Raw genomic sequence first — 15133 nt, forward strand, 5'->3', positions numbered from 1 at the left:
CAAGGGAAAGAACACTGAAGGCTCCAGGACCCCGTGGCCACGAACACCAACTCTTCTCCTTAGAACCTTCTCCTGATGATTACTTCTCTGTCATGGAGTCTAAACTAAGACTGGCATGGCTTAACCACTAATGTATCAAAGATTGATTTGTGTTTTGGTTGTAGCACATCCAGTGCTAGTCTAACTGGTTAAGAAAGCTCAGCCTACAATTTTGTGACAGATGTTTTATTTATAGGGAATTAAAATTTCGGCACATATATGACACAAACATTATATAGTACACTTGCCATGATAGAAGTTATGATACCGTTCACAGAAAGGCCTCAATTCAAATTACATAATGCATACACTAAAATGGTACACCTGGGGAGACAAGGAGAGAATCAAATGGCCTTTTTGTTTTTCATTTTTGTTTAAATAACCTCTGGATGCATTCAAGTAATACTGATAATAACGTTCAAAAAGCTTTTAATAAACAAATTTGGAGTAAAATTAGTTGAAATATTTATAATACGTTTAATTATTACACAATATTTTCAATATACAATCAAGATGATGCACGACACTTGAAAGAAAAAAAAATCTATTGCACCCACAAGTAAAAAGGCTTTATTCATTTTTGGGATGCTGCAATTCAGTATTTATATAAACATGTACACACTTTAGTAAACACAGAGTCCTATGTGTAATGCAGCATTATGGGTGAGAAGACACTTTAAGTCTCAAAAATGATGGTAAGTGTCCACATAGTGTTCCACGGGCACAGGCTGATTTTCCCATCATTATTCCATTCATTATTCTGATCACGGGTGGTCAGTCACTCTGCCTCCCTCCCACACATTTTGAGGACACACTAGATATTCCGCCATCTAAACAGCAGCACTCTGCTTTGCTTGTTCAGTCTTCTGTTGCTACCTGATTGCATTCCTCCATTTTAGTGTCCTGTTAAATAATCTTGCGTAGAATCTGAAGCAAATGAATCAACATCCTCGTTATCTGAGTCATCAGTGCTGTCATCAGCAGCTGGCTCTCCTGTGAGGGCTATGCGAGCATAATCATCTGTGTCTATGGATTTGCAAAAGTGGATAGCGTATTTCAGCTTCTCCTCCAGCACTTGCTTACAGGAATACCTGGGCAACTTCAGCAAAAAGAAACAGGTGTAGGATTCAGGAAGGAAGTGGTCAGGGGGGTTGTATTTATCCAGGACCTGTTGATGACAAATATTAAATTATCAGAGACTACATACAAGGATAGATAAAATTACAAATCGATTTTTTGTGTTCATTAAATTCCTGACTCTCACAAAAATCATCAGTTTTTGGCTAAGAATAACAAAGTACCAGGAAATAAAGAATCTAGCCAATTTTAGAAATAAAAGGGAACAATTCATTCCTAGGACTTGTAAAAAAGAAAAATGCCAATTAGTTATTGTAATGATTACTTTTTACCAGTCAATCCCTAGAAGAGAGATGTAGAATGTCTCATCTCTGTTGGCCCAGATAAGACTCCTTCCTGCTGGCACAGGACCAGGAGTTAGACCCAATACTCATCCACTTAGGGAACCCTCCACAAAGCCATCTGCCCAATTTGGCCACTAAAGACTGACACTAGAAAGCAGCAAGAATTATGGACAAAATGTAGGAATAACCTACTTTGAGAGAAAAACTATACATGCTCTCAAAAATTTCCTTGAAGAGTGGATACGTTCCCAGCCCAGGTTAGGACGTGTTTGGGGAGAAGCCATCCCTAATTCTTCCAAGCATGCCAGGGAGAGAGGAACCCTCCACAGGGCCCAGTCCTCTAAAGTTGTTACTACCAGAATCTCAGGACAGAGAGGGGAGTGTTAGGTCTTTCCACCTCAGTGGCCAGAAGTCAGGTTGAGCTTTTTTCCTACCATTATCCTGCTGAGGTAGAACCTAAAGTAAAACTCTCATTCTCAATCTGAGGAGCAGTCTCATTTTTCTCAGTTGGTAGCATGTTGCTTAATGATTCACCTAATTTAACCAGATAATTAAACAAATGCTTTACATAACATGTGTGTTCAAAAACTAGAATATGCTGACATAACAGCAGTATATACTGGTGATGGCCAGACACATTTCTTAAGACCAGTAATGGTAAAGTAAAGGTAAATGTGATGATAAAATTTTGATCCTTCAAATGAGTGAAGTTGGATATACACTTGTTTCTATGAAAACACAAGAGACCACTTTTCAGTCTACTGTGGGATTATGTGCAAGGGGTACGACACTTCAACTGACACCAGCCCAATACCCATTAACTCAGAGACAAGCCCACCTGGATGACGAAGTCTCTGCCCCGGAAGTCAGCAATGGTCCTGGGCAGCCTAGTCCGGCCCCACACAAAGCGAAGGAAGAGGGAGCGTTCTGTGTTAGAGAAAGACTCCATCACTTCCCAGAACCACTGAATCAGGGATGCAGAGGGCTCGATTCCTTTATATGTTGCCACAGACTTCAAAAGATGCAGTGGGATGTCTGGGCTGCCACAAACCTGCCAAAGAACACTCCATCAGGGCTGGTTGACACTTCAACACTTTCAGTAAGAATCTGTCATTCTTTTTGCTTTATTTAGGCTTGCTTTTGGGGTGAGGGAAAGTCCCAAGGGACCCAGGTAGACATGAACACAACCCTCCACCCACTTCAACCTTGTATGGGGTGGGTGTAAGAGGGACACACACTGTGTGTTTTTACTACATTCAACACTCATGGACCTAGCTTAGATTTCCAAATTCAAGGTCTTAAATAAGAAATGAACTAGTAATCCTGATGAGTGGGTCACTATGCAAAAGGCAGTTCTAGGGCAGCACCAGGCAGGGGCTGGCATACCATTGTCTCCAGTTCATATCCAGTAAACAGAGAAAGAAGGGGGACAGGCACAACTCGGGCCATCCCTTCCCGAACAGCAGCCACTTGCTCATCAAATTCATGGAGTCTGGAAGAAAAAACTCACTTTACACTTCTGTCTTTGGTGGCATTGACTTTGTTCTGCTGACACCAAGCCTTACCACACAGTACTATCACACACACCTCCTAGCTGAGAAGGGCTGAGAGGAGCAACCCTGGGTGACAAATCCATGTGTGTTGCAAACCAAAGAACACTCCATCAGGGCTGGTTGACACTTCAACACTTTTAGTAAGAATCTGTCATTCTTTCTGCTTTGCAAACCTAGTTACCACAGAGCTTCTCACAACACTGAGTCCCTCTAACTGGTACAGAATTAAGTAACCCATTAGGTCCCAAGTTTTCAATTCTGCAAATATTTCAATGAAATGGATACAGGTGTATTATAATAAGTTGGAAATCAATCTAGAGTTTATTACATGATGTATTATTAATAAAATCATTAATAATATTATCATTAATCACTCACCTGTTACTTTTCTCAAAAGAATAGAACTCTAAAACATAAATATTTATTTCAAAATTACCATAAGTGGCATATTATTTACTCAGTTTGTTTTTACATTTGTCTCATAAATGGGCTAAGTTACAGGCACTCCAAAACACAATTCTCAAATTCATAAGAAACCCAAGGAACTGGAATCAGACACTGTAGGTCCAATAGAAATATGCAACGCTGGAGCAGACACTGCGTAACCCTAGAGCAGACTGTGGGATTACAGCTTATGACTGCAGTCAAAGCTCCAAGGTAGATGTGACACTCACCAGGACTATCCCCAACCAGAGTGCAGCAAGCAAAGCCTACCGACATGCAGGAAGCAGTGAAAGGTGCTGTGGTGTCACTGACCTACTACCACATCCCACCTGAGCTGTGGCATCCAAGGTTGCACGCACTTAGGCCTGGGGGATGCTGCTCTATCACACAGAGCTCCAGACCTAACGCTATCCCTGTAGAGCTGACATAGAAAGCACTGAGGGGGACAAACAGGACTGAAGGGCCCTATAGGGGCAGTCCCCTAAATAGACAGATTGTATCTACCTCAGTATTCTAGTTAGAGCCAGAAAACTCAGACTAGAATAGGAACTATTCTGATCCTGGTCACAAAATAAGCTTCATGACCACAGATCAGTAATAGCTGGAGCCAGTCCCATTAACATTTTGCTCTATGTGATACCTTTATGTGAAAAAAAAAAAAAAAGTAGATATCTAACCAACCATTTCCTGCTACTTTTGCTATTTTAGCAAATCAAAGCAAGTGAGGACAGATGACCACAAACCTGTAGTTTATTGCTAGCCGGACATATTCTGCACGGTTGTCCAGAGTGATGTGTGTGTACTTAGAGCTCAGCTGGATATCCTGGCCACTGGCGCTTGGCACCGTGAAAGGCAGGCTCATGGCTTCAAACTCTTCTGAGGTGGCTTCATTGTCACGGATATACATGAGCCCAGGAATAAAATCTTTATCAACCTTTTGAGGAGAAAGAGCCCACATGTTGAATCAGGCTTGTTCCTGTAACAAACTCCAATATTCCCAAGCACACTGTCACGGCAGACCTTAGTGTGCCTCAGGGTGTATCTCGAAGGTTGCAAGCACATCACATGTACCAAGAAACAAAAGGAAGACATAACAAGAAAGTACTTCACCCAAGAAGCTGATCAAATTCATCATTCAACAAAGTTCTTAAAATTAACTGCTGAGAAAATAACAGAAACTGGTGGGTGACAGATTATTCCCTGTGCAGTGGCATGAAAGACTGGGCAGCAAAGGGGAAAGCCTGGCTATGGCTGCTTGCATCAGGCAATCCCTCCCCAGTCTGAGGCACTGCCCAGTCACCCAGAAGCTCAGCTTTTGCACAAGAAAAAGACAGTGGGCTTTCTTATCTGACAGGACCATAGGTTGCAAAGCACTACAAAAGAGATGGTAAATCAAGGTCTACAAGCAAACAAGCCTCACATCCACACACCTTTGTGACTAGAAGTTAGTCATTGGCCAGTGGCCTCAGTGACCCTGGAGTGTGAATGAGGCCAGACCCCCAAAACAGGCTATGCCTTATAACAAGATCCCAGGGAACCCCCACACAGCCCAGGTGAGTCACCTCACTGAGGTCTGCAATGGTGAGGCTCATTCCAGCCAGCTGCTTCCACACAGGCTCAGCGAGGTTGAGGCTCAGAGGACTCCCAGTTCGGATGGCAATGCCCAGTAATACTCCTGATCATTCAAAACACAAGAGACAGAAGATCCTTGAAATGGATGACAAAATTGCTTCTAGTTCACTCAAACATGCCATAGAGCACTGGCTCTGCACCAAGGCCCTAGTGCCCTCTAAATCAACATTATCCAAACTCACAGATCTAGGCCCACTCTCAAAATCATGTTCCCTACTCTAACTCCATTATTTCCTTCTGTTCCTGGAAGATGAATTTCTTACTCTTTGTATTCTTTCCACACACAGGTCTAAGCCAGACTGAGGCCAGTTCCTATTCCTTTGATGGCAAAGCAAAGAGCTGAAGGTTCTCCAAGAAGATGGGTGTTCTACCAGAGAACAGTGGTATGACATTGAGGCTGGGAGCAATCTGCAAAGACCCTAACAGGTCAAGAGGGAGGGAATAGCCCATGCCAAGACCTCCCTACCCCATCTGATGCTAAATTTCAAATACATTTAGAATGAAGAAACACAGTAATTTCAGATCCTCTCAGTGTCAAACGCTGTTTCCAGCCCTTAGCATGCCACAGTGGACCACCAGGCTCTGTATGTCCATAGCTGTGCATGGATTGGCTATAGCTTCAGAAGTCAACACTACCAAGCCTTGCATGCTGGGCACAGAACTAAGAACAGCACCTTGTTCACTCCCATAACTTTGGCAAAACACACAATAAACATTAAAAATCTTTTTCACGGGTAAAGCTCTCAAAAGTTAAATATTAACTAATTTAAATATTTAAAACATCTACTGTCTCTTCCAAGACTGAGCAGATACTAAACTAATTTAAAGGTGAACATAAACTTGACCTTGCAGTATCACAGACAACTGAGAAGACCCACCCAGGAAGCGGAACATGCTGCTGTGCACAGGCGCCCGAGCAGCCGGATTGAATAGGTAGCAGTCTCGGTTGGCCCCAGACTCATCCCTCCCATTGGGTGTCACGATCAGAAGGGGAGTGAGTCCGTTCTGCAGCTCTTCACAGATCTCAGCTATGGACTCGCTGTAGCCACCACCACAGTCATCCACAGATTCACCTGGTGGGAAAAGAGAACCAGCAATGTGCAGGCTGCCTACTCCCACCCTTCATGAAGAGCACCAGGCAAGCAACCACTGGAGCACCCTGTATCCCACGTGCATGTGCCCTCTGCCGACAGTCCCAGCAAGCTCAAGGTCTACCCCTCAGGAAAGCCACACATTCTCCAGCATATGACAACTTCTCACCCACAAACTTGACTTTCCAGACACGGTGAGGAAGGAGAAGACTGTCAGGACTGAAGGAACTCATCTTAGCACACATCTGTCCAAAGACAGACTTGGTGCCATCAGGACCAGCTAACCCACCTTTACTCCTGGAGCGCTTGACCTAGAAAGAAGAAAGTAAGAAAACATGAAACAGCTGCTCAGCAATGTGCACACAGCCTGGCATGCACCTGTGGAGAACACTGGGCCCTCAGGCTTCTCCCCGACTCTACCCCTTACTACTCTGTTTGCTGAAGGACAATCTGCTCTCCCTGAGCCTAGCCCACTTCCCATGTAGCCTCCTCTTGCATCTGTAAACCTCTGGACAATTACTGCCTGAGGAGCCAGCATGAGCAGAGCCCACAGGGATCCCATGCATGCCTCATAGCCACTGTGAGCACCTGGCAAATAATCAAAGCAAATCCTTGGGGAAACAGAAAGAATTGACAAGCACCTCACTCCTCCTAAGCCCTCACCACAGCTCCAAGATTGACTCATTTTCCTCATCTCCTATACCCCAAACCCTCAGAGGACCTCAGAGACCTACCTCTATGGCTCCTCATCCTGATGCAGTGTGTAAGGAGGCAGCATATGTCTCCTGTCATGGGTGCTGTGCAAACAGACTATCCAGGGCACTTTACTCTGTACATCCAAGGCCATCACCCCCTCACCCTACTCAGCAGGTCATCAGTGATGTGTATGGCAGCCCCCAGGATTGGTGGTCTGAACAAATATACCTTCCAACAATGACACATGGTATCACTACTCCTTCACAGATCCTCATGCTTTATAACTTCAGATACACCATATTATTGAACTATACTGCCACAACCTCCAGGGAACAAGGTGCCACCCAAAGCTGTCCTAGGACAGATTCCCAGTACTCAAAGATTCATGCCAAGAGGCTCTCAAGAGCAAGACCAGACACATTACCTCAACCAGAATAATACCTCCCCCTCCTCTCATCCACCCACTGTACTGATCCCAAGTCCAATCCTGAATCACTGAGTCACCCTCACATGTACAATCACTGTGCATGCACACAGTTGTCATCCTAAGCTAAGATTTTAACAGATCAAATGATGCTGGTGTTCTCAGTTTCCCTTAGAGTTGTCAATCCAGGCTATAATTCACAATCATCTGGGAAGCTCAGTCTGAGATGATGACAGCATGAAAAGATGAATTAAAAATGGTCACTGGAATGAATTTTCATGCTGACTCCCAGAAAAACCCTTGTCATCTTTAACCACTTCAAGTTAGTTCTGGGTCCAATTTGAACAGCTAATTCTCCTTACAGCACAAATAATCACAATCAAGACTAAAAATAAAAGTGACACTGAAAGTAATAGTTTCCTGTAGAATGAACTTTCGTCTGAGCCACATACTCAACTAAATGTCCACAAATGCTATTTCTTTTAAACTTCACAGCAATTCTTTAAGGTATCCATTATCCTCACAGGAGACTGAACTACCAAAAGGAATGTGTCCACAATGTTACAACTATCACATGAGTGGTGAGATAGGGTCTAGCTTCCAGTTCAACCACTGTGCTGCCTCCCCTGACTGACAGTACCAACTAGCAGAGACCACCCATCCTTCAGGAAATAATGGCCATGTTAACAGTTTCAACACTGAAAGGAGATAAATCTGCATATGCACAGTGTTTTCTCTGGTCAGATGATTTTAACTGTCTTTAATCTGAATTTTCTAAATGTTCAGAAATGGCATGTATTAATTCTATAATAAATTTTAAAGTAATTAAAATTTTTAATGGACACTGATTTTCAGGTTTTCCTGTTATAAAACTAAATCATATTCATAACAAACAAAAACTCTCTAGGATGACAAACTGCATGCCAGCATCTCTGGAATACTTCCCACAGATAAATGTGAGCTTCCCTCCTCCAGTGTCCCCACAGGAGGCTGGTACTGGGCAACATCACCAACAGCTGTGATAGTTAGGGCAGAAGAACCACACAGCCATTGTGCTGGTGTCCTGTGTTCACCTTAGATGCACTGCATGTTTTCCCCATGCTCTAATTTTGGTTGAAAAACAATTCTATTTTCACATTTATGGAGAACTTTCTAGCCTCGGAAAGAGTTTGCCCCAAACTGCAAGCACCTGTCTGGTGGCTGGGGGCTATGGCTGTACCTGAGCAGTCCCCAGGCATCAGTCCATATTATGCATAGTAGAGCTGAAGGGTGTTACCTGCCTTTATAAAAATACCTACTATAAATTTGTTTGCCATCTACCCATGAATTATACATTTCTGAAGCATAGATATATAAAGACACATAGCAAAGAGGTATTCTTGAAAAATCTAAGAGGACAGAAACAGGGTGTCTAACCTGGGTTCCAAACACCTACATTCAGTGTCCCTGACCCCAAGGAGCCTGTGTGTGGTCCTGAGACAAGTATGCGCTGGATGGTGTCAGCCACCAGATTTTCTTAACTTATGAACTTAGTATTCATGTCCTAATGATGCAGAGCAAACCAAAATGATCATCCAAGGTGGGGAAATAAAAGCTTTTTTATGAACTTAATTAAACAACCCATTTATTTGTGGAATTGACTGACTGACCTACAGCTTAGCATTAGATACTCTGACGTTAGTGGAATGACCAGTTCTACAAATATGGTCACATGTGTTGTCCCAACAAAGGACAAGTTTGATGTCTTAATTCAAAATGCCCCCAAGTACAACTCTGAAAAAATCTTTAGTCATGTAATCAACATCAGGGTAAAAATCATGTGTTAATACAAAGGTTCAGGAACAAAGATTTTGTTCTTCATGGCTTTTCAGATCCAAGAGATGAAGCCAATTTCATTTACATATTAAATGTCAAGTGCTGCACACTATCATAATCAGTGACCAGGATTATCTTTATTTTGAATTTTTTTAAAACTGTAAGTTTATGCACATTTAGCAGCAGCATAAATTAAAAAATGGACTGCTTTTATTTCTTAAAAGTATTAATGGGCTGGGTTTGTGGCTCAGTGGTAGAACACTTGCCTGGCACATGTGAAGCATGGGTACGATCCTCAACACCACATTAAAAAAACTCCCAGAGCCAGGTGAGAATGACAGAAATGAGAATTGTTACTACTTACAACTGGACATTTGCATCAAGGGCCTTTGACCTGTTCTACTTCTTTGAGCTTAACTTGTGATGGTAACTAGAGACACAGTTTAGATAGCCCTGTTTGCTGATTTTTACTTTCTTCTTTTTTACTTCATCTTCTTTGGGCTTTTGGGTTATCTGAAATAATTTCACTTTTGCTAAATAGGATAACATTTATATTCCTATTTGGTAGCCTCAGCATCAAAATATCATATATAGAAAGTGCCAAAAAGGAAGGAGGCACCTGTTCAAGCCCAGGCACAAGGATGTCAAGCTACAAGCACTCTTGTCCTCACTCAGGCTGAAGGGACACCCCTTGCACCCACGAAAGCATCACTTCTAACACCTTCAGATTGAGTTAACAATCTCCATGTTACCTGGATTCGGTTCAGCTCTACAACAGGACCATGTTGACGATCTCGCACCATAGTTGCTTGCACCACCTTTCGGAAAGCAGCCTCCTAACACATGGCAAACAGACAGAATTTAAAATAGGAAACAGCATCACCCAGAGAGAAAGCAAATCATATCTGCTTAAAATCTTCTGTTCCAGCAAGTCAGACTTCCTTAAGAATAGTATACTGCCAACTTCTTTCTTGGATTGTGAGGGAACAGCTTGGCATTGCTGCACACAGGGTTACACAGCAGGCAAGCAAGGCCAACAGCTGGGCAAACAGGAAGAGCCCTCAGGAAGAGTTGGGCACAGAGCAGAGAGCAGGAACCTGGCAAGCTCCTGCCCTGACTCAGGTAAGAAGGCTAAAGCTTCCCTGCCAAACAGCAAGTCCAGTAGCAGCAGCCTGGTGTTAAACCACTAACTATGCTACAAAGCAGTGATGGGTCAAGGACCCCCATGAATTTAGCCAGCCCTGGGGTGGGGCATAGGGAGACAGAACAGGAAGTGAAGTATGCTGTGAGTATGCACTGAAGGAAACCTGAGTGCCCGGGGCACACTGACAGGACAGCTCATGCAGCACAGTGGGCTTGGCTTGAGTCTCACAAAGGAGGAAGGCAAGCTGGCCATGTCCATATAGGCAGGGTGCAGGAAGAGAGCACAGTTGTGCCAAAAAAAGGAAGGAAGGGGACTTGGGGGATAGTCAAATAGACAAGATCATTCAGGTGGGGGGTCCTGGCCCTCTTTGCCATGTGGAAGACAGTGCCATCATACACAGTGAGGGGCACTGTAGGAGCACAGGGGGCCCCCAGCAGATCCTGAGCCTGAGAACTCCAATCCCTGAAGGTAGAAGGTGGGGTCATAAGTGGCCCCAGGAGACAATCAGACATAGGAAGAGATCCAAAGAGGTGTTGGGGAAGCATCCCCCTCCACCTGCTCTCCTGTGTGTCCCAAACACACCCGGGGCAGTTCCTCCTTCTGGGAGTATTCCCCTGCTTTGAATCACCCACTGCCACCCATTCCTTCTGTATCACCATCTTTGCTGCCTTGAATGGGAGAAAGTAAGACCTCCTACCTCTCCACAGTCTATGACAACACAACCTCAAACCTTTCCAGGTTAGGCCACTCACATGTTCCCTCCCACTGCTACTGCCTCAGCATAGGAGCCTGGGTGCCACTGCCTGTGCTGCTCCCAATCACTCTGACCTCAACTCACCTATGCTTACACAACAATTCCCTAACTATATAATAAAGAGCCCCTTCTATATATCTCATCAAGTTGCTTGTCAGAAACTTGACAACTTTCAGAATGGGGACCCTTTAACCTCTGAATCAGGCATTCCATTTCTTCTTTCTTTCTTTTTTTTTTTTTTTTTTTTGGTACTGGGGATTGAACCCAGAGGCTCTTAACCACTGAGCCACATCCCTATCCCTTTTTATTTTCTTTAATTTTGAGACAGGGTCTCGCTAAGTTGCTGAGACTGGCTTTGAACTTGCAATCCTCCTACCTCAGTTGGTTTAAAAGTGTGTGCTTGGGCATTCCATTTCTAGGAATCTCTAATCATTAAAAATGTCAAAGGATCAAAACCTGCCTGGAGACTTTCAGATACCCTCATTCCTGATTTTACTCTTTCCTATTCAATGACCATTCAGCAAAGAATCTCTACCTTACAGATTCCAGCACAAAGTGGCTATCTACACAAAGTGGCTATCTAAGCTATCTGATCTTCTATGCGCCCTCTGCTGGATGTCCCTGAGAGAAGAGATTACCTCATTATTTCTGTTTCCTGTGTCAATGGGGATAGGAAGCCTCAAGGCCCAACGGGCAGAGAATCAACACACCAACAAAGAATCAGTTGTATGAACCCGACACTCCCATCCAGAGAGTGAGGGGGAGGAAGAGATTCTAAGGGGAAAATACAACTATACTATTTTGAGTACACACTTCAAATGAAATGAATCTGGTTTCTCATTGATACATTCTAATGTAATGTAACCCAAAACACAGGTTGGCGCATAGTGGACACTTAGGGAACACTTGCTGAAGGAGCTGAATTCTATAGTCAACATTCCCAGCTTAGGGAATTTTGTTGAGTTAAATTTATTGAAGATATCAGTATCACTTATGCCACAGATTTCTACAAAAGTACCTTTCCCTGGGATATTAGGATCCCTCGTAGTGTGTCAAACCCAACAGAAGGCCCAAGTCCAGTTTCGTCAAGTGAGCCCTCCAGGTCAAACATGGGGATGCAGGGGCAGAAGAGCTCTGAGATGTGATGCAGCAGCAGCAGTCGATTTCTCAGGGCAATTATGGGAATCTCCTGCAAATGATTGTATTCCATGGGGATCTAAAAACATTGAGACTGTGTTAAGTCAACTTAGATGTCAAAGACACAGAAAAGCCACAGTTTATAAAAGAATTCTGAAAATCCACCCACGTCTAAAAAAAGAAGCACTGTGATTTGAGTTTAGTTTGAAAAACCTCACTGTGTTACTTCTGGAATAATATACTATATTTACTAAGAAACGTGAGGCATGTACTATCAGAATCATTTCACGTACTTTATAAAATAAAGAAGGCAACATGTTGATGGGTTTTAAAATCACTAATTTGCAACATTATGAATTATCTCTGTAAATATGTGGTTCTGCAAGTATGAAGCATGCTGAAGTGGCTGCACATGCATCATCCAATATATGGGTGGTAACTGTCACAACATGATCACCTCCTTACCCACCTACCCAAGCAGCACTGACCTGTGCAGGGAGCTTGCCAGCACTGGCAGGCTTGCTGGTCGACCAGGCAAGTGTGTGCGCTGAGCCGCAGGCCACGCGGTTGACCTTCTTACCCTGAAGGGCAGCTACCAACCGAGGTCTCTGAATGGCATTTGTTGTTCCATCTCCTAGTTGTCCCTCATCATTGTCACCCCATGTATAAACTTCACCTAAATGAAGTGAATTTACAGTAAGAAGTTGGATGCCATGACCAGTGAATGCACAACTGCCAATGTCTTCCCATCACATTGTCAGCTTTCGCTGCCCTTCATTTCACTGTTGATGGTCACCTCTCTGAATATCAGCTTCACATGTGACCTAGATGTGAACACACTCTAGTCATGTATCCCAAGAAGCAAGCATACTTCCTGAGACTCTCCATAGTCTCTGATGTCAACATGTGTTTTCTGAGGCATACAAGACTGTGGTCTTAAAAGATCCAATATCGTGGGTTCATTAGTTCACAAAAGTAGTAAGAGTGGCTGCACATGCATGATCCAATATATGGATGGTTACTCTGTACTGAACAATAACTGTAGCAGTTCTCAATCTGAACAAATTACATTAAACAGATGGTAATAACCCTGATAACCCAAAGTGCTCTTCCATGTAAAATGGAATAGGGAGGCTGGGATTATGGCTCAGTGGGGAAGCACTTGCCCAGCATGTGTGAGGCACTAGGTTTGATCCTCAAATAAAACAAATAAAATAAAAACAAATAAATAAAATAAAGGTATTGTGCTCATCTACAACTAAAAAAACATTTTTTTAAAAAATAAGAGAGGAGAAAGTCAGTTTTTAGGAGAACAAAATCCATATGTTAAAATAACTTTCAATAGTTACTCAGATCCTGGACAGAAGAGTCATCATCATGCATGAGAATCATTATTCTTTTCAGTTTACCATGTTGGACCCCAATCATGAACACTACCATAAAAATATTCTAAGGATAAGATCCCTGGTGACCTGGACAGAAATGAGGTTTATGTTCTGAGGAGCCTTGTCAAATCCACAAAGCCTCCTCGGGTTGTCATGCAGCTGAAGGCAGCACTCTATAAGGAGTGGTGCCTATGCCGTTGACAGCAGTGTGCTTGTGTGCTGCCCCTTCCCACTCTCAATACTTCAGTCTAAAGCCACTTGGTGGGTGTCCAAGCCTGACAAGGTGAGGAGAATGTTCCTCACAGTCACAAAGAACAGGTGTAAGGGTTATCAAGTTTGAAGGTGAGGAGGCTTCCACACAAGGGAGTAGCCAGGTGGAGGTCAGCTTGATGTATTTACATGTGGAGATGCCCAGAATGAGGTGAAGGGACACAAAAAGGAGTAACCAAACCATTATATTTGGGATAATGGAACTAGATTTATTACCAAAAGAGGAAGAAATATAAATGTGAAAAGAGAAACTAGAAAAAACTGATGGTCCTGAAAAGGATACTAGGGTAAAGTCATGGTTTTCAACATACATGTATAAATACAGAAATAAACACAAAATAATTTACACACACAATAACAATAAGCACACTTATCACCTGGATCTTCTCAATACTTTCTTTCTCCTCTAAAGACACCAGGGCTCCTTTGGGGAAATGGCCAACTCTAGCTGTGGGTCAGAGAGCATACAGGATGAGGCTAGACTATCATGCTACGCCAGAGGAAGAGTATACTCAAAGATAGAGACAAGTTGGATAGAGATAAAGCCAGCCAAATAAGGCACAATTTGAGCACCCTATAATTATAATAGGTTATATACATCCTAGTGAATAAATCAGGAAACTGAGTCTTACAGGGATATAAATAAATGAGTAAACTAAAAGTTGGATGAAAAAAGGAATATATAAATAGATTCAGAATACTCTGCCCAAATATCTAATAACTACAAAAGATGTTCATGATGGAAAGTCTGGCAGACACTATTAACTTAAGCAACTGGTTGAAATTAGTATCACTGGTGACAGCACAAAGAGAAACTGTAAGTCACCTGAAAGGATGAATTAAGAAGATGAAAAACACACAACTTGAAGCTACTGAAGAAAAATCGTATAAGCCCAAATTGAAAACAAGCTACAAATTAGCCTTCCAAAGTGTAAAGGTTCAAAAAGCTCAGCAAGATTGAGGAAGCATTAGAGTAGATGCCAGGGACAACTGAGGAAGTGTCACAGAAGACAGATGATATGAAGGTGACAGCACACTATAACACATGATGTACTGTGAACAGGAATAAGTACCAGGTGGAATAAGGACAAGGATGGATATTCTGGCTGGACAGCCATGTTGAGATCATGTGACACGATGTCCCTAACTGTTGGAAATACACACTCAATGTTCAGGGTGGAGGCACCTGGACAGCAACTAAATTACATGATTCAGGATACAAAAGTTCTTGGTAAGGTGCTTCTAACTATTCTCTATAATTTGTCTCAAAATTTAAAATAATTAAAATTAATCAAACAATAGTGTTTTAGTTCTTCATCAAGAACTAC

General features: G+C 42.8%; 1 protein-coding gene across 8 annotated transcripts in view; it reads right to left on the bottom strand.

Annotated features, from left to right (window-relative positions):
- Window positions 1-209: 209 nt before the first annotated feature.
- Window positions 210-15133, bottom strand: part of HERC2 (HECT and RLD domain containing E3 ubiquitin protein ligase 2) — a 211364-nt gene continuing 196440 nt past the window's right edge. For all 8 annotated transcript variants that reach the window (XM_081290553.1, XM_081290551.1, XM_081290552.1 and 5 more), the window contains 10 exons: window positions 12639-12826; window positions 12032-12229; window positions 9868-9951; window positions 6350-6491; window positions 5968-6162; window positions 5020-5132; window positions 4201-4391; window positions 2847-2952; window positions 2299-2511; window positions 210-1207 (listed from right to left, as the gene is read on the bottom strand). In XM_081290553.1, the coding sequence (XP_081146679.1) occupies window positions 935-1207; window positions 2299-2511; window positions 2847-2952; window positions 4201-4391; window positions 5020-5132; window positions 5968-6162; window positions 6350-6491; window positions 9868-9951; window positions 12032-12229; window positions 12639-12826 (1703 nt within the window). In that variant the 3' untranslated portion in view covers window positions 210-934. The remainder of the gene's footprint in view (window positions 1208-2298; window positions 2512-2846; window positions 2953-4200; window positions 4392-5019; window positions 5133-5967; window positions 6163-6349; window positions 6492-9867; window positions 9952-12031; window positions 12230-12638; window positions 12827-15133) is intronic.

This window comes from Spermophilus citellus (genome assembly GCF_964194105.1).
Source record: "Spermophilus citellus genome assembly, chromosome: 4".
Taxonomy (NCBI): Eukaryota; Metazoa; Chordata; class Mammalia; order Rodentia; family Sciuridae; genus Spermophilus; species Spermophilus citellus.